General features: G+C 37.9%; 1 protein-coding gene across 1 annotated transcript in view; it reads right to left on the bottom strand.

Moving 5' to 3' along the window:
- The window catches only part of TANC2 (tetratricopeptide repeat, ankyrin repeat and coiled-coil containing 2), a gene marked incomplete at both ends in the record, with an annotated part of 236,840 nt that overhangs the window by 68,791 nt on the left and 146,821 nt on the right, over nucleotides 1–21,228 (bottom strand). Inside the window, 2 exons of the mRNA XM_080922462.1 lie at nucleotides 8,339–8,472; nucleotides 13,418–13,699. Coding sequence (XP_080778588.1) covers nucleotides 8,339–8,472; nucleotides 13,418–13,699 — 416 coding nt within the window. The remainder of the gene's footprint in view (nucleotides 1–8,338; nucleotides 8,473–13,417; nucleotides 13,700–21,228) is intronic.

Raw genomic sequence — 21,228 nt, 5'->3', positions numbered from 1 at the left:
TGTTCCTCTTTCTCCAAAGTAGCTATGTGGTATGTATAAATATGTAAGTTCCATGAAAATTATGTTAGGCATTGAGCTGTTTCAGTCAGATAAAATGACAGCACCCATGTCTAAGTAGCTGTGTTTCAGTAGCCTTAGTGCTGGGAAGGCGTAGACAGGCAGTCCTCCTCCAGTCAGTATAGCTTATTATGAGCTACAGTTTCAGTGAGACCCTGCATCAAAATGCCTGATGCTTTTTGGAGTCAGAGAGAATCAGATCACCTCTAACTGGAGTTACAGAAAATTGTGAGCTGCCATGTGGGTGCTAGGAATTGAACCTGGGTCCTTTGGAAACAGCAAGTGCTCTTAAGCACTGAGACATCTCTTCAGCCTCCCAAATTGTCTTTTGAAATTACCTAAACATTTTGTGTAAATATAGAAACAGGGAGTATGCCTAAATGTATGAATTTTCCCCAGTCTCTCATTTCACCAGTGAAAAGGTACATTTATACAGCACTCTACAACTATGAGAACATTATTATACTCAATATAGTTATAGCTTCTTGGAAATGGCTCATAATTCATCTATGTGCCAATTGGCACAACCTTTCCTCTGGTTGAATTCTTATTTTTCAGGATGACTTGTCTTAATCTCATTTTTAGCTGTGTGTTTCTTACATAATTATTTTTTCCACCCCAAGTTTTACTTATGTTAACTATCTAAAATTTTTATTAGAATAATTCTAAACAAAATATATTTGAAGTGACTAAAATTACATTATTTCCTCGAAGAAAGACAGTAAGTAAATGTTATGTTCCTTCTTCAAGAGAAGAACAAAAGGCGAGGCTAGAAGGCCACATATACTTAAGTATGGAGATCAGTATAGTATCTGGTGGCAGAATGCTTACTGAGCATGCATGATACCCTGGTTTTCATCTTTAGTACTGCCAAAGTGTTTGTGTGTATGTGTGTGTGTGACAACTAATTTAATCCTATATCCAATAAATAATAAAATGTTATTATTTTTATAGTATAACTCTTATTAAAGAATTGAGGGGCAGCAAATCTTCCAGGTGTGTGTTAAAATTATCAGGCCCTCACACACCATAGAGCATTTTCTATTTCAAATGAACACCTATGAAAGACTTAAGTGAATCTCATATTAAGGAAGGACACTTTTGAATATCTGGAATTCATTTGGACAGAAAATTCTAGCTTATAGAGCAACTAACATTTGTATCTTTAAAATACTAGAGTGACATTAGCTCTTCTTTTGGGTCAGCTCTCATACTCTCAAGCCTACTTACCAATTAGTACTCAGGATTTTATTTATTAGCATAATCCTTCAACTATTAAGTCAGCTAAAAAAACAAACAAGCAAACCTGAAAATCACTATGCAGATGGGACTGGCCTTATGGTGATGATCCTCCTTTATCAGTCTCTTGAATGTTGAGATTAACGTGTGAGTGTCTGGGGCAAGAGAGATGTTTAGTGGTTAAGAGCATTTGGCCGCTCTTCCCAAGCACCTGAGTTCAATTCCCAGCAAGCACATAGCTACTCAGAACTGTCTATAGGATGCCCTCTTCTGGTCTTACACAACAGGAAACCATGTGATGCACAAACATGCAGGCAAAATACCCATCACATAAAATAAAAATGTGAGCTACCACCACACAAGCTACTTTTAGTATTTCTAGAAATCTGAAGGCTCACTGTAAATAACTTCTTTATCTTCTTTTATTCTTGTCTCTTAACTCTGATTCTAATCTTCACTCTGGGACTGGAGGCTAAAAATAGTTCTCAAGCTAGGTTGCTTCAGTTAATTTTCCAGTTTAGCATCCTACCTTCTTTTTCTCCCTTTTTCCTTCACTTTTTTAAAGCAAGAAGACTTTTATTTTTTAACTTGAGCTCATTTTAGACTTACAGAAATGTTGCAAAAGTAGTACACAGAGCTTCCATTTATTCCCCACCCAGCCTTCTTTATTAGTATTTTATATAATCATATTACTCAAAATTTAGTGTATCCATTAGGTCCTTTCCTGCTCAAGACCCATCCAGGACCCCACATAAAAGTATTTATTTATTTCTCTTTAGTCTCCTTTCATTCTTCAGAGACCTTTAGTCATTTTTCACAATGTTGCGTTTTCAAACACTGACTGGTTATTTTGCTGACTGTCTCTGAGTTTGGGTCTGTCTGATGATCAGAGATGTCTTCTTGGGAAGAATTTTACAAAAAGTGTTGTGTCCTTGATGGATCAAGCCATAGGTTCTCAGCGATGGCATGTCTTGGTATTGGTGAGGCTGTCCTGCTTCACTGAGTTGAACTTAAGACTCTGCCACTGTAAAGCTGCTATCTTCCTTTTTGGGATTAAAAATACCTTAGAAGAGAAGCCCTCCTGTCTCAACCTGCTAAGTGCCGAGATTAAGAGCCAGTGTGATACTCGTAGAATGGATTTTAATGAGAAAATGTGAAAAGGTTAATTTGTAAAACTTGAGCAAAACCTTCCAGTCTGAACTGGTATCCTGAGCAGACCTTGGGCACTGGTTCCCTACCCATCCCCACAAAACCCATAGAAAGCCTGTCCCCGAGGTGCTCTAACACTCTCAGAACCACAGGTGAGGAGGACACAACATTTGTCCCAATACCTAGAGTAACTGGGTCCCCTGGGATCCAGGGATTCAGAAACACCCACCTAGCCAGTGGTGCTGGTCCCTTCTGGTCTGAGCTGGTACCCTCAGCAGACCTTGGGCACTGGTTCCCTACCCATCCTCACAACACCCAGAGGAAGCCCATCACTCAGGTGCTCTAACACTCTCAGGATCACAGGATCACAGAGGAAGTTCAATTCTCAGGAGATCTCACACCCAGGAGCATTCAAGGACCTCAGGAGCTTGGTCACACCAGGACTTCAGTGTCTTAAAGGCAGCTTGACTCCCAGGAACTCTGACACTTTCAGGATCCCAGGATTTCAGAATAACAGGATCACAGAGACCCCCTGGACTCTGAGGCGTTCTGACAAAATCAAGATCACTGAAGGACAGGCTCCAGTGAGAGACAGCTAGAGTAGGTAGCACTAGAGATAACCAGATATCAAGAGGCAAGCACAAGAACATAAGCAACAGAAACCAATGCTACTTGGTATCATCAGAATACAGTTCTCCTGCTACAGAAAGTCCTGGATACTCTATTTCATGATGATGATAGAGAACTTGAGGAAGGACATGGATAACTAACTCCCTTTATGAAATTCCTAGGCAAATGTATGGAACTAGAAACTATCATCTTGAGTGAGGCAACCCAGTCACAAAAGAACACACATGGCATGCACTCAGTGATAATTGGATACTAGCCCCAGAAAGCTCTGAATTCCCAAGAAACAACTCACAGACCTTATGAAGCTCAAAAAGAAGAGAGGCCAGAATGTGGATGCCTCAGTCCTTCTTAGAAGGGAGAACAAAACACTCACGGGAGAAAATACAAGGTAAATTGAGGAGCAGGGATTGAAGAAAACACCATTCAGAGGCTGCCTCACCTGGGGATCCACCCTATATGCAGCTACCAAACCCAAGCACTATTGCTGATGCCAAGAAGTGATGACTAGCAGGAACCAGATATGGATGCCTCCTCAGAGACTCTGCCAGCTACACATATAGCTGAGCATGCTTGCAGCTAACCATTGGACTGAACACAGGAACCCCAATGAAGGTGCTAGAGAAAGAACTAAAGGAGCAGAAAGGGTTTGCAACCTTATGGGAAGAACAGCATTATCAACCAACCAAACTCTCCACAACTCCCATGGACTAAAACATCAATCATTGAATACACATGAAGAGACCCAGGGCTCCAGTTGCATATGTAGCAGAGGAAAGCAGTGTCTGGCATCAATGGGAGAAGAGGCCTTTGATCTAGTGAGGGTGCATTTTCTTAATGTAGGGGAATGCCAAGGCACTGAGGTGGAGAGGGTAATTGGGAGAGGATGCACCTTCATGGAGACAAGTTGGGGGGGTGTGAGTTAGGGGGGAAGGGATAACATTTAAAATATAGAGAGTATCCAATAAAATAATCTTAAAAATCATGTAATAATAATAACAAAAGAAATACAAGAGAATACTACCAAACAGGAGAAGGAATGGAACAAAACCACACAGGATCTAAAAATGAAAATAGAAACAATAAAGAATCACAAAGGGAGAAAACCCTGGAGATAGAAAACCTAGGAAAGAGATCAGGAATCATAGATGAAAGCATCACCAACAGAATACAAGAAATAGAATACACGAGAATCTCAGGAGCAGAAGATACCAGAAAAAACATTTATGCAACAGTCAGAGAAAATGCAAAATACAAAAAGCTCCTAACCCAAAACATATAAGAAATCCAGGAAACAATAAGAAGACCAAATTTAAGAATGATAGGTATGGAAGAGAGCAAAGATTCCCAACTTAAAGGGCCAGTAAATATCTTCAATAAAATTACAGAAGAAAACTTCCCTAACTTAAAGAAATGACCATGAACATACAAGAAGCCTACAGAATTCTAAATAGACTGGATCAGAAAAGAAATTTTTCCCGTAATATAACAGTCAAAACACCAAATGCACAAAACAAAGAAAGAATATTAAAAGCAGTAAGGGTAAAAGTACAAGTGACATACAAAGGCAGACTTATCAGAATTAGACCAGACTTTTCAACAGAGACCATGAAAGCTAGAAGATTCTAGACAGATGTCATACAGACCTTAAGAGAACACAAATGCCAGCCCAGGTTACTATATCCAGCAAAACTTTTGGTTACCATAAATGGAGAAACTAAGATATTCCATGACAAAAGTAAATGCACACAGTATCTTTCCACAAATCCAGCCTTACAAAGGATAATAGATGGAAATCTCTGACACAAAGATGGAAACAAAACCCTAGGAAAAGCAAGAAAGTAATCTTCTTGCAACAAACACAAAAGAAGATAGCCACACAAACATAATTCCACCTGTAACAACAAAAATAACAGGAAACAAAAATCACTTTTCCTTAATATCTCTAAGCATCAATGGACTCAATTCTTCAATAAAAAGACATAGATTAACGAACTGGATAAGTAAACAGGACCTGGCATTTTGCTGCATACAGGAAACACACCTCAGTGACAATGACAGACACTATTCAGAGTTAAAGATTGGAAAAAATTTTTCCAAGCAAATGGTCCCAAGAAACAAGCTGGAGTAGCTATCATAATATTGAATAAAATTGACTTTCAACCAAAAGTTATCAAAAAAAAAAAAAAAAAAAAAAAAAAGATAAGAAAGGGTACTTTATACTCATCAAAGGAAAAAAAAAATCAACCAAGATGAACTCCCAATTCTGAACATCTATGCTCCAAATGCAAGGGTGCCCACATTCATAAAATAAATGTTAATAAAGCTCAAAGCACACATTGCATCACACATAATAATAGTGGGAGACTTCAACATCTCACTCTCATCAATGGACAGATCATGGAAGCAGAACCTGAACAGAGACACAGTGAGACTAATAGAAGTTATGAACCAAATGAATTTAACAGGCATCTATAGGAAATTTCATCCTAAAACAAAACAAAAAAAAATACACCTTCTTCTCTGCACCTCATGGTATAGTCTCCAAAATTGACCATATAATCGGTCACAAAACAGGCCTCAACAGATACAAGAAAATTGAAATAATCCCATGCATCCTACCAGATCACCATGGACTAAAGCTAGTCTTAATAACAACAAAACCAACAGGAAGGCCACATACACATGGAAGCTGAACAATGCTCTACTCAATGATAACTTGGTCAAAGAAGAAATAAAGACTTTTTAGAATTTAATGAAAATGAAGGCACAACATAACCAAACTTATGGGACACAATGAAAGCAATGCTAAGAGGAAACTCATAGCTCTGAGTGACTCAAAAAAAAAAAAAAAAAAAAAAAAAAAAAAAAAAAAAGAAAAAAAAAGGTATGCCTGAAAGCTCTAGAACATAAAGAATCAAATACACCCAAGAGGAGTAGAAGGCAGGAAATAATCAAACACTCAGGGCTGAAACCAACCAAGTAGAAACAAAAAGAACTATACAAAGAATCAAGAAAACCAGGAGCTGGTTTTTTGAAAAAAAAAAAAAAATCAACATGATAGATAAACTCCTAGCTAGACTGACCAGAGGGCAAAGAGACAATATACAAATTAATAAAATCAGAAATGAAAAGGGAGATATAACAACAGAAACAGAGGAAACTTAAAAAATTCATCAGATCTACTTAAAAAGTCAATTGAAAAGTCTGGATGAAATGGACAATTTTCTAGACAGATATCAGTTACCAAAGTTAAATTAGGATCAGATAAACCATCTAAATAGTCCCATCACCCCAAAAGAAATAGAAGCAGTCATTAAAGGTCTCCCACCCAAAAAAAAATCTCAGACCAATTTTCCTTATGAATATTGATAAAAAAATAAATTTCTTGCTAACTGAATCAAAGAACACATCAAAATGATCATCCATCTTGATCAAGTAGGCTTCATGCCAGGGATATAGAGATGATTCAATATACGAAATCCATCAACGAAATCCATTCAGAGACTGCCCCACCCAGGGATCCATTCCATATACAGTCACCAAACCCAGACAATATTGTTGATGCCAAGAAGTGCATGCTGACAGATGCCTGATATAGCTGCCTCCTGAGAGGCTCTGATAGAGCCTGACAAATACAGAAGTGGATGCTTTCCGCCAACCATTGGACTGAGAATGGGGTCCCCAATGGACAAGTTAGAAAAAGGACTGAAGGAGCTGAAGGGGTTTTCAATCCCACAGGAAGAACAATATCAACCAACCATGTCCTCCAGAGCTCCCATGGACTAAACCATCAACCAAAGGGTACACAACCAAAGGGATCCATGGCTCCAGTCACAGATGTAGCAGAGGATGGCATTTTCAGGCATCAAGGAGAGAAAAAGGCCCTTGGCCATATAAAAGGTCAATACTGCAATGTAGGGGAATGCCAGGGTGAGGAGGTGGGAGGGAGTAGGTTGGTGGGGAAACATTCTCATAGAAGCAGGGGGAGGGGAGATGGGAGAGGGAAGTTCCAGGAGAATCTGGGAAAGCAGATAACATTTGAAATGTAAATAAAGAAAATGGCCAATAAAAAATGATTGCATTAAAAAAAAAAAAAAACTTCAGATAAGTACAAGAATCACAAGTACTGGGTACTCTGGCAAATGAAGAAAAAAAAGGGGACCTAGACCAGAACTTCCTACCCAGGTGACTACATTCACAGCATCCACAGAAAAGAGATGTACATTGACTAGAGACACTGAGAGAATTTAAACTTTGGAATACCAAATGCTAGGCAAAGTAGAGGTTGGGTGTAGATTTGAATACAAGGGCCTTCAGCATAGTCTATTGAAACCCCAGAAATATTCTGCCTAGCACTGGAATGCTGGTATACAGTATCTATAGTTTCCAGGTTAAAAAGGTGGAGAATTCTTTGATAAAGGATGTATATAATTTAAAAAAGAAATCCCCTAAAACATAGAGGCAGTGACTTCTGGGTATTTCCAACAAAGGACTGATCATCTAAAGGTCCTTTGTAAACTCAAACTTGTCCACATGAGATCTCTCTCTCTCTCTCTCTCTCTCTCTCTCTCTCTCTCTCTCTCTCTCTCTCTCTCTCTCTCTCTCTCTCTCTCTCACATGCACTCCCCACAACCCCATGGGCCAGGGGTGGGGGTTGAGGGTGTAGGAAAAAAAGAGAGAAAACTAGAGGAATAAAATTTTTAAAATGCTTTATAAACAAGGGAATAACTGTAAGAAAAGAAAGAGCTATTTAATATTTCTTCTACTGAAAGGGTTAGAAGATAGTGTTGGTAAACTCTTAACAAAAGAGACTGGAGATGCATGTCTTGGAGGTGATTGGTTGGGTAAAGAAGTCAACTGTGAGTTCTGAACAGTATTTGCTTTCCTATGAGTATATGTTATTTTGAAAATGACAGAAAATTTAGATAAATATTATGGATAATATGGTATAGTAGGAGGAGCTCTGAGGCAGTTATAAAACTATTGTTTATTTATACTGTGACTTTGGCTAAACGATCTAAAGCCTTTATTTACTCACTAGAAGTCTTTGCTTCTATGTCTTGAAGATTCTAATCACATCAGAGTATTTTTTAAAAATAGAACAACAGTAACAAAACACCCCCCAAAATAAAAAGAGAAACTTTTCTCCATGTTTTCATGAATTCCTTTCTACATTTTTTTGTTCTCTTCGCTAAGAGTCTCCCTATCTTTGCTTTGGTGCTAACATGGAACCTGCAGGCCCCCCTTGGGAAACCTATGGTACCTGTGAGGCAAGTCTTCTCATGGCTTCCTCCTGCCGCCTGCGCATTTCTGGAGTTCCTGGGCAGCTTCCACTGGTAATAGATGAATGGGCTGAAGGTGCTTGGGTGAGTGGAAGCTCTCTGTTGGCGTCCACATCTGAATTAAAAAGATGTGATGTTTAATCAGAAAATCATAAAACTCTAGACCAATGGGTCTCAACCTTCCTAATGCTGCAACCTTTCAATACAGTTCTTTATGTTGTGGTGACCCCCATCCATAACATCATTTTATTGTTACTTTTTAACTGTAATTTTGCTACTTTTTACATTTGAAATATAAGCTTTAGTTCTTTTAAACATATTGGATATAATTTTGTTACTGTTATTATGAATCATAATGTAAATATCAGTTTTCTGGTTGTCTAAGGTGACCCCCTTAAAGGACTGTTTGACCTTCTAAGAAGTCGTGACCCACAGGTTGAGAACCATTAATCTATAGACTAAAGGAATATTAAATTCCATTTTGTTCTATAACCCAACAATTTAATTTCTAACTATATAACACAAGTGAAGTAAAAAAGCATGTGTCTAAATAGAAACCTATCAATGTTCAGAGAAGCATGACTTACAACAGAAAGTAAAAGCAAATCAGATGTCCATCAATTACTGAATGGATGACATGTGCTTTCCCCATACAATGACTGCTACATACAATGATGAAAGAAAACGGGACACACACACATGCTACAACACAGATGATACCACATTAGCTCCTAAAATTTCAAGTATGTGTTTCTATTATATAAAGTGCTCAGATGGAGAAATCCATGCTGATAGGTAGAGGCTTTCTGGGGAAGAAAATAGAGTTTGAAGGAAAGCAGGGATTTACTACTGAGAGACACACATTTCTTTTAGTGGAGTCAATGTTTTAAAATTAAGTTACGGCAACTGTAATACAACCTCTGAATGTATTAAAAATGGGTAACTGAGCATTTTACTTTGAGATAGATCATTACCATCCATGGAAGGAGATTCATTACATATACAGTATAGGCTCATACAAACTTACAGCAATTGTCCTGCTTCAGCACCCTGTGTCCTGGGATTACAGGCATGAGATATGTGACATTAACATTATATTTACTTGTTTGTTTATTTACTCATTTATTTAAGGCTAAGTTCTACATTTTTGCTCAGATTGGTCTCAATTCTTTCTTGATCTTCCTGTTCTGCCTCCTGAGTGCTGGAATTACAAATGTACACCATGCCCAGCTTGAAATTAAGCATTTTAAGTGGGTAAAATAAGATTAAAAAACTAAAATTTTTCACTGTTTCCTGACAGTGGTAAGACCCAACTTTGGATTGAATACTCCCCGACCCTGCAGAATTCTGAGTCACAGAACTGTAATATAGAATGCTAATTAAAACATGGTGCTGTGTTATTCTGTCACTGAAAAATACATGGACACTAAGCTTCAAGTGGTGTAATAAAGTTTTAGAAAGTGGAAAATGTATTCATTATCTATTCAAAATAACAGAACCAAACAGGTAAGAAAACATTTTAAAAATGTGTACACACACACACACACACACACACACACACACACACACACACACACACACACAAACCTATTTGAAGCTATTGGGTGAATAACAGTTATTGAAAGAAGGAATAGAAGAAAGTAGCTATCATTTAATTCTGTACCAGTAAAAACAAACTGAGATTTCTTCCATTCACCTGTGATGGAGTGGATTTCTTGGTCACACTGCAATTATTACAAGGATGAGGGTACAAGACATGGTACAAGATCTTGTCCATGGATCTATGCTACTTTGTTTGGAATTGGATTTTTGAGTAATTACATTGTACATACTTTGTCTTCTGGCTACTCTTTTGGAGGTCTGAGTGGCTTACTTTATTTGGCATTTAGAAAACAGTAGAAATAAAAGTTAAGAGATAAGCACAAGTCAATGTATTCGACAAACTAGCAAAATAGACTTCTGAAAGGAGCAGCAGGAATCAGTTAATTCAGCAGCTGTTTGGAGGTTTGGCAGCTGTGACAAATGTCAACTTCAGGAAGCTGCATAGGGACCTCCAGTGATGTATCAGAGAGGACTTCCCCACTTACCATACCAGTGTACCTCTAACGGGTGCAATAATCTCTGAATTATGCAACAGGTCTATTTTCACGAAGTGTTTTTGATCTTTGTGTATTTTTTGGGGGTGATGAAAGCAGAAAATGATGGGAGAGTCGTATCTGGGAGAGTAGACAGAAAGCAGGATGACAGGTTAGTATCTGCCTTCACAGTTTTTCTCCACCTTCTAAGGGAAATGACAAGGAGGGGGCAGCGTGGAGCTGACTGTGGGGGGAGCAGAGCTATGCAGTGAAGGACTGCAGGCTACACTGCTCACATCTTTGGCAGCAGTACTGCTTGGTGTGGAGAAAAAGAACAACAGATGATACACAGTGATAAGGAAAAAACTCTGTAACTTTGCAGGTTTTTCATTATCACTACAACTGTATCATGGTATCATTGCCTGAGGGTTCAGAAATTCAGTGGGATTCCAAGTAAACCTACTCAATTTTAATGTACATTAATCTGTAGAAAAGTAGGCCAAAGCTCTGACCTTCTTAATCCTTAACCAAAGAACTTCTGCTGCTTTAGGCAGTATTTGTAGTGTCAGCTCATACAGTAACAGATTCATGCTGAAGAATAGCTTGTAGGCCGAAAAGATGGGTAGGTAGTTAAAAGACTTGTTCTGACAAAGGACTCAGGACTACCCAGGATCAATTCCTAATACCCACATGGCAGTTCACAACCATCTGTAACTCTAGTTCAAGAGGATATGATGTACTCATCTGAAATTAGTGGGTACCAAGCACAGATGTGGTGCACATACATACATGTAGGCAAAACTCACATTTTACACATATACACACACACATACACACACAGAGTTATTTTAAAAAGAAAAGAATAATTTGCATCCTATCAGTAAAATATCCTTGACTCTTCTTTAAGAAACACAGATTTGTTGAAGTTGGTAGAGGCAGAAGTTAGTTTGACTACCAACTGATTACAACAGAAATTTTGCATAAGGCAATGCTAGTTCTATGCAGCTCTGACAGATAGTGCCCTCTACCCTACATTCTCCTATTCCTTTGTCTAGTTTTATAAGTTAACTAAAGGGCCAGATCTACAGAACCAATAATGGAGATTATTTTATAAGTAGGGAATGTTTCATTGTTTTTAGAGATTCCCAAGAGATAAAAGGCAACAGTATTAGAGAGTAATAACTAACTTGGAAAATCTGCTTTGGAGAGCATTCAGACTGTTTTCTATTTATTTTTGCTCTTCCAGACTTATGTGCAGACCTCAGATACTTTGTTTTTAGAGAAAACAGCTATCCTTGGCTTTGGGATTTATCTCTGTCAGGCATGATCCTGCCACAGCTATCTTCCACACTGTTATACTGAGTAGTCAGAGAAAGTATTAGCCAGAAGTGTTCTTTCTGGCAGACTCAAACAGCTTAACTCCTGGACCACTCAGATAAGCAGTAGTATGGTGTGATAGATATTTAAGCATTTGAAAGAAAATACTGGGATGGTTGTGGAAATTCACTGCAAACCATGAAGATATGTTCTTTGAGTCAACATCTCAGCACAGAATCTATTTTAAGGCTCCTCTTCTTCATTATCACTGTCATTTGTTCTATAAAGGACTGAACGCCCTTTCAGGAATGCTAAGAACGTACTGTAACCGAGCTATACTCTTACCCCTAAAGCCTTCTCAACAGTCAGATTGTCACACCTCCTTTTGCAGGTGATAAAACTAAGATCCAAAGAATTCATGCAAATTTAAGGTCACAACGTACCCTATGGTCAATTTACATGCTGAGGCACAACCCCAAATTCTTGGCTCTCACAGGACTATGTTTCTATTTACTTTACAAGCACTTCATTTAGGAACAGAAACAAGGTATTTTTAAAATAAGAGTTCACCATATAACTGTACTCAGTAAGTTTTCTTTTTAGACACCAACTCCTTTTATATATTAGGTATTCTTAAGTGTACAATCATTTCTTTGATATAGAACCTGCTAAGTAATTTCAAAAGGAAGGTGTTTGGAACCTCAGCGAGTTCCTGTTATGTTTCTAAACCCTGTGATTACCATAGTCTCACACAAATCATTTCCAGTGGTTGTTGTATGAAATATGTGGTGGGCTATATTACTAATTTGGACCAGTAGAGCAAAACCTTCCTTTTCTGTTCTCCTAAGATCATCAAGCAGAGGTAGATTGGTTTATACAGGAAGAACTCTTTACACACAACCATTTATTTTCTTTCCTCTAATAGTTTTACTATAAGAAAAGGCAGTCTAGGACTGGCTTCTGAAACCAGGCTGCTTTGCTTTCCTGTTTATGAGATGTAAAAAACCCTGGGAGTCTCAGACCATTTTTACCTGTGAGATGAAGACTAGGGATCCACCTCACTGAGTTGGTAGATGATTAAATAAATTAGTATTTGTGAAGCACATAAAGACTACTTGACACAGTACTATGAGAGTGTTTTACTAACAAGTTATTAAGATCACAATGGTGATTGACCATTGAGTTTGCACTGAAAACTGAGACTACACAGGAGAACTTTGCAAGTTCCCACAAGGAAGCACAAAAAAAATCAGCCAAGCTGAGGTTTAAGCTGTGTGACACTGTCATTAGTTGCAAAGAAAGGAAGGCTACAGACTATAGTCACTTAACAAGAGGTAGGCATAGGCTGAGTAATACCTGACTGTGATGGGCACAAGTGACTCCACAGGAATTTCTGGAGTCACTATTCAAAAGACAAACCAGCCACACAGTCAAAAGGTAAGCACCATACATCATTCCATAAGAAGATGCTTCTGGTGACTTTTGGAGGTGTAGGTTAGATATACACAGAGTATTATGATCTTTCACTGCATCATGGTCCTCACATGGTTCAGGCTTCACATATTAGGAATAAAAGCTTATGTGGCCTAATATTAGATAAAATGTCAGAAAATATTTTAGGGACACAAAATAGGCAGTTTTTGTTTGTTTGTAAGAAGGGATACTTACGTTTAGGGGAGGCGTGTGGGCTGTCAGAGGCGATCTGTCTCATCCTTGTACCATGGCAGCTGAGGGCCACCAGTCTGGAGATGATGGCAGTTTTGCCGAACCCAATGTTTCCCACAATCACCACTCCTTGGTTCACACTGGCATTGGAACTCTGAAGCTGAGCGTCAATCTCATGGAATACCCAGTCTCGGCCAACAAAAACTGACTCTGTGGTAATGCTGGGCACTTCAAAGAGTAGGGGCTTCAGGGAGATGTCTGGAGGTCTGTAAGGTGCAAAGCGAACTGAAAGGAACAATAAGAGACAATAGAACTTAGTTTACAAGTCATCACTGAGAGAAACAGAGGTGGGAGATAGTTTAAGACTGTTAGAGTTACAGAATGATGGTATTTGGGCTTTTGAGGAAAAACAAAATTCTGAAAGTCGGATCCACAAATAAATGATGCAGGTAATGTAGAGCCATCAGATACTGAGAGGGCAGAACGTAAACACCCATGATAAAACACAAATGACTCATTCACAACAGTAAGGAAATCAGGGTAGTCTTAAGTCTTATAAAATTGTTAAATCACAGGACTGTCCCCACACCCTTGATCGTCAGGGATGTAACAGCACTGAAAGGGTCCTAAAGAATGCTTCTGGATCTGGAGAGATAAATCTTTAATGCTGGATATGGGAAAAGGGAGGTGGAGTTCTTCGGGAGAGACTTAGCTACCACCAAGCAACCTGATAGCTCCTTACTAACCATTAAATACATTTAATATTTAGTAACCAATATGGTTGATGCAGAATGTAAGTTGAAAATAAGTTCCATAGAAAAGCAATGCAAAGTAAATAGGTTTGTTTAGCTCTTTAAAAAAGCCCCTTAGTGTATGACACTTTCTTTTTAATATAACATTTACTGCACTAATCCTGTTATGCTTGTCATATTTACTTATTATATATAGATGTATGAATATATATATATATATATATATATATATATATATATGCACATATGTTCAGGTTTGTCTTCTAAAAGGCAAAAGACGTATGCAATGTTTTAATTATGCTCTTATTTTGATATACAAACATTTATTTTTCCCCTCTGTAAAGTTAATAACTTATTCCTCTGACAGTTTAGATAATCACTAACCTGATATGCTTATTTTATGTTACTTATTTTATGCCTCCATTTCAGAGTTGCAGAGTTTGTTCTACTTAAGTCTGTTTCTGTGTTCATGTTAAACTGATTTCGTTGTTCTACATTATGTGATAATAAAGTCTACCATTTTTTTAGATTAAAAAATAAAGCTTCAAAAATAATTCCAGAACTAATTTTTAGTATTAAAGTATGTATGTGCACCTGCATGAGTTCATGTACCACAAGTGTATAGGTGCCCTCGAAGGCCAGAGGGTTGCTAAATCCCCTGGAGTTGCAGTTAAAGGCAGTTGTGAGCTGCCTGATGTGAGTGCTGGGAGCTGGACCTGGGTTCTCTGCAGAAGCAGGAAGCATTCTTAACTACTGGGCCATCTCTCCAGCTTGAGTCTATTTCCTTATTAGTAAAATCATCATACATTGTCATAAACAGAGGTAAAGATTATTATTATTATAATCTAGCAGATTATACATTATATATTTGAAAGTGATGCTTAAATTTCAGTGTTATTTAAAAACACTAGATAAAGACTATCAGTTTTAGTGGTAGAATTATTGTTCAACTTGTAGGCAAATAAACAGTAATACTTATTAAGTGCCACTTTTACCTTAAAATTCTTTTCAAAAAATTTATTTTAAAGAAATAATTCAGATCACACACATAATCACATTCTTGGTACCTTGTATAATGTCAGATTATATAGATACTAAAATATTAAATAATACAAAATTTCAAAATTATGAAAGTATGTATTTATGATATAAAATAGAATAGACATTATTATTAAATTTAAAGTTTATCCAATGGAAGATAATATACACAACAAAATGTGGTCAATGGCATCTTTGATATGATTTTCTAAAAATTATCTTTTCAATATGAATTAAATTATATTGTATTATTATTATATTATATTAAAAAGATCTAAGCCTTGGGTGATGAAGCTAGTGAGGTGCCTGCTACACAAGATGAGGACCTTAGTTTGGATCCCTAGGGCCCAGGTAGAAGTTGGGTGCTATGGCATGCTTTTATAACCCTGGAGCTAAGGAAAGAAGGCAACTGAATCCCTGGAGCTAACTGGCTAGCCGGTTTAGACAAACAGATGAACTGTACATTCAGTGAGAGAGACTTTGCCTAAAACAGAACAAAGCAAGTGGAGAGTGCTTGAGGAAGACAGGTGATATCAACTTCTTACTCTCACATGAACATACACTCAAACACAGACACTTGAAAAAAGCCTAAACTCCAGGGCAGGGAGGCAGGAGTGGGAGGGTGGATGGGGAAGCACCCGTATAGAAGCAGGGGGATGGGGCTGGGATAGGTGGTTTTTGGAGGGGAAACTGGGAAAGGGGATAACATTTGAAATGTAAATAAATAAAATATACAATATAAAAGCCTAAACCTGAACTGCAATCTTACAGGTAGACAGAGGTGAATATTTTATCAGAAGGATTAATTTCCATCATTATGGGATGATGCAACTCAATCAAACAATCAAATAAACAGTAAATTGAACAATAAAGTTTATACTTTTGGTGTTTTTTTCCTGTTATATATATATATATATATACATATATATATATATATAATATGTGAAAAATATATATTTACTATTATTTTAAATTTTTTTATGATTTTTAGCAATAAGCTGCATATTCCTAATCAAAATGAGAAGTCTGAAATGACCAAAAAATTGATCTGGTCCTAAGCATTTTGGATGAGGGATATTCAACATGGATTACAGAATGATTAAAATATAAAACCAGCCTTTTCTGTCAGGATGGTTTGAATGTCAGGATAAGCACATGGTTTACATCTCTCTTATGGCAATGGCTCACTGAGGTGGATTTAACACATGGATAATATCACTAAAGAAAGGCACAGAGATCCTGAGGACTTCTCAACTGAAGTCCTAGAAAATGCTAAGAAGGCATGAAGCAGGGAGATGCCAAAAGCTTAGCTATAATTGTAAAGGGAAAATAGATCTTGAGATTTTTCTAGTTTCAAATCTAAGGGCTTATGGAAGTGAGAAGAAGCCAAATCTTGGTGCAAAATGAGATTTTTATCACTGTGTAGAAATAGTTTTCTTAAAGTCTTATCCTTCTAAATATGAACTGGAAAGAGTCTCCACATGTAGGGAGAAAGAATTAAAACTTGAGATACATTGGTATATGCTCAAACTTAATTTTAACTGAAACAAACAATACCATCTGCAGAATTAAGCTCTATAGAAAAAAAAATCAAAGAATTGTACCACATTCTGTATTGATTATGTGGCAATTTTATACCCATCTAAGCACTGCACTGAGTTTGAACTCTACAGAGCATAAAAATCTAATAGAATTCTATACTTCCTAAAGTTACACAGGCCACTGGGATGAGGTATGTGTGTAGGATTAGGTCTGAATTTCTCCAAGACAAGCTGGCTAAAATTTAATGCCATGTTGTACTAAGGACAGAGGTACTTATATGAGTTGCTGTAGTGTTTACTCACATAGGAAAGACCAGGAGCATGAAAAGGGGTGGAGTTCACACAATCTGCATTAATAAAACAGAGGTAAAGGGCATCTTTCTCACTTGGTATTTGTAGCTCTGAGACAAGATTGACCAGTGTTCGCACTGGACCTGTCTGATGACAAAAAGGACCATAAAACTCCTTACATAAGAGTCTCCAGTGATCCTCTACTTCTTCTCATGGCATGCAAGGCTCTGGGTGATCTGGACCCTGCTCAATCTTAGGTGATCTCTAGGCCAAGCTATTCTGGCCTTCTGGTTCCCACCTGCTGTTCTGACTACTTAGGAAGTTCCTTCTCTGGCTGTTCACCTGGTAAGCTTATTTTTATTCTTCAGGTTTCACCTTAAATATTACTCTGTCAGAGGCTTCCGTTAATAACTTTATAGCGTTTGTTCCTCCACCTCCATCATTTTCTTTATGCAAAAGGCTTCTATCAGAGATAACAGACATATTTGTTTCAATTAGTGAATTATCAAAATATTGTTTTATTTCCTTTTCTAACATTGCAATCTAATGCAACAGTTTACTTTTTCTTGTTGGTTCCTTATTTATTCTTATTTCCTTAACTACAGTGTAAGCTCTATGGAGGCAGGAGGCATCACTAATCAACAGCAGATAGAGAATCTGAGGTCTACAGTAAAGCATCAGAAAATGCTTTTTGGGTGAATGAATAATGAAGAAGAGACCCACTCCAGGGAATCTTACTGGAAGAATTTTTATATATTAGGAGAAGAGTAAAGAGTTTTGTCACTGTACCAGAGCCCACACATGTCTCCAGAATGCAATTAAAATGAAAGTTCCTGTTATTTAAGAATCAAATTTGCCCTAGCAATATCAGCTTGTCTCCTAAGTCTTGAGTAGTTTTCCTTTGAAAGAGTTCTTACCTCAGTCACCTCTGCTGACTTCTAAGTGTTCCCAAACCCTCCCTCAGGCTTTCTCTGTTAATTCTTCAGTTTTGGACCTGGGTTCTCTAACTTCCCTTACTGCCTCAGGCATCATCTTGTACTGAATATTCTACCAGACCAATTTTTATTACACTGATTACATTATTCTGTCTATGATCTCCAATGGCCTTTCTGGCATGTTAAATCTAAAAATCCTCACCAGATTCTTAGGACTTTCTGTAATGTAACTCCCTCCTGCTTCTCTCCAGAGTCTCATGTATAGGCTACAACCCCCCTGCCTCAGCCTCATAGTTGGCTTATGTAGTACTAGAGACCAAACCCATGGCTTTATGCATCTGGGCAAATAGCACTAACCGTGCTGCTTCCCCAGGCCTCTTTAGTATAAACCCATTGTTTCATTTAGCTCATAGTGCATGCTTAATTCAGCTGATATCAAGTCTTTGTCTGGCTAAGTCAAATGTCTCAGATTCTTCAGGATAATTTTTTTTCAGTTTACTTTTTCTGGTAAATAAAAACAATTCAATGTTTTTATGTATCCTATATTTTTTGAAAAGTTCATTTTGAATATTATTATGTGGTAAGTAAGCAGAGACTTTTATTTATTCCCTTGAAGGTTTGTTTTGATAATGTAGTTCTTTCATGTGACTTTTCCAAAGTAGCTATAGTCATTATCTCAAGACAAGGAATATATTGTGCATACTGGTCTTAAACTCCTTTCTGCTTCAGCCTCCCACACAGTTGGGACTCCAAGAGCATGCCACTGTGCCTTGTTCTCTCAATCAGTTTCTGCGTCACCATCCAGTCTCTGCTCTATTGTCCTAGTAGTCAACTGGTGTCTTAAAGATTCATCACATGCTGAAAACAAGTATCATTTTTTATTCATCACTCTCCTGGTTAAGTTTTGCTTAAATTCTAGAGAGGTGAACAGTTGAACAGTTTGTTTTATTGGCTTACGGTTCTTGGACTGTCACTTGCACCAGTGGCTAATGACTTAGAAGGGTTCTTGGGTATTTTAGTACCCTTCCTAGAGGGCAGGAGTGGGAAGGTGGGAGGGGAAGGAGCTGGGTATGAAGGAGGTAGAAAGAGTGAAATGGCTACCTCAGAACTCCAGAGAGGAAAGAGAAAATGCAAAGATCAAAACCTAGTTGGCATGACCCATTGATACATGCCTTAAGGAAGTAGAAAGAAGTGAGGACAACTCTTGCTCAGGCCTACTTCAGGGTGAGCTCTTCTGATCAGAAGAGAAATCATGGACTTTTCTTGGAAAAATTCTTGTAATATTTTTATAGACATGTCTCTCTCTTTAGACTAGAGACCTAAGTCCATATAACTAGTTTTAAAATTTGAATAAAAACCTACTTCTGACTGTCAGGTCCAGGCCTTTTTTATGATATTGCATCTTCTGTACAGGATGTGAGCACTACATGGAGATGAACTAGATTTATCACTGTTTGTTTCCTAACTTGTCTCTGTACTTGCCTTTAAGAATTATGTTTGGGGCTGTGGAGATGGAGTTACAGGAAAGAGTTGTGCTGAGTTCAGATCCTTAGCACTCTGTGACTATGCATGCCTATGGGAGGAAGGAGGCATGTCTGGCAAGAGATTGCATTTCCAGACAGAATAGTTACTGAGAGACTGAGCTGCTTTTTAAACAGACATATCTCTTTGGGTCTAAGATTACTGAGATTTTGTTTTAGAGCAGGCTTTCATGAATTTGATTAAAACTAATTTATAATATGGGATATGGAGTAAACAGTGATTCAACATGTTTCCACTTTAGAGAACAATTCTATTAAGATAACTTCTGGCACTGAGCATGAAGGCACATCCATGTAATCTTGGCATTTGAGAAGCAGAGACAGGAGGATCACTTCAAGTTTAAGATCAGCTTAGGCTACAGAGGTCAGCACTGGGTATAGAGTCAAACAAAGACAAGGCCTCCCGTGGACATAAAGCTGCATGACACTGTATCCCACTGAGAAGGCTTTGACATTTTTAAAAGTTATTTTAAATTTTTTCTAAAAATGTAATCTATTCACAAAAGTCTCAAGAGAAGAAGAACACAGACAAAATTAGAGCAGTACCATATGGTAAAACAACTGCAGGCACCAAGAACAGCCAAGAAACAGTTGCTGTACCTCAGTACCTAGGACTTTTGTCAGACTGACGTTAAAAGAAAGCCATATTTTTAATGTACCAAATCACAAATTTAGGCTGGTTCTGTGGGGGGCAGGGAAATAATATTCTCTGTCAGATCATTTGTAAATGACTCTTTAGTTTGGATACTAGTTAGTTCTAAAGAGCTTTTCCATGGTAGAAACCACCAAAATATTCCACTGAGAAGTTACTATTGCAACTTTTCCTGAGGGATATGGTGACTTAATCAGTCCTATTTAGTAGCAGTGTGTGGGAAGCAGGAAGTCAGAAGACCACCCTGCCCACCTTTTTAAAAATATTCAGTAAAATATACTATCTATAATTTACATTGAAAGACAGGTTAAGTATGATGTGGATACATGAAAAATATATAAAAAAATCAAGGTGGTGGGTATATAAGCACTTATTTTTTTTAAAACTCTGTATATCTAAAAAAAATTTAAACAATATACAGAGAAAACATTCCAACATGGGACTCATGTAAGATGAGTTTTGGAAAGAAAGTTTTTTATTGGTTATTTTATTTATTTACATTTCAAATATTATCTCCCTTCTCAGTTTCCCCTCCACAAGCCCCCTATCCCTTCCTCCTTCCCTCTGCCTCTATGAGAGTGCTCCCCACCCACCCACCCACTCCTGCTTCAGTGGCCTAGTGTTCCCCTATTCTGGGTCATCAAGCCTCCTCAGTGGGTTTCCTTCCCAGTGATGCCACATAAGGCTTCACTCTGCTACATAACTAGCTGGAGCCATGGATACCCATATGTACTCTTTAGTTGGTGGTTTAGTCCCAGGGAACTTTGGGGGGTCTGGTTGGTTGATATTGTTGTTCTTCCTATGAGGTTGCAAACCCCTTCAGCTCCAACAATCCTTGCCCTAACTTCCCCATTGGGGTCCCTGCATTTAGTCTAATGTTGGGCTGTGTATATGCGCATCTGTATTGGTCTGGCTCTGGCAGAGCCTCTCGGGACAGCTATACCAGGCTCCTGTCAGTAAGCACTTTTTGGCATCAGCAAAAATGTCTGGGGCTGGTGTTAGCCTATGGGATGGATGCCTAGGTGGAGAAGTCTCTGGATGGCCTTTCCTTCAGTTAGTGCTCT

The sequence above is a fragment of the Micromys minutus genome (genome assembly GCF_963924665.1).
Source record: "Micromys minutus genome assembly, chromosome: 10".
Lineage (NCBI taxonomy): Eukaryota > Metazoa > Chordata > Mammalia > Rodentia > Muridae > Micromys > Micromys minutus.
This window is presented reverse-complemented; position numbering and strand designations above follow the sequence as displayed.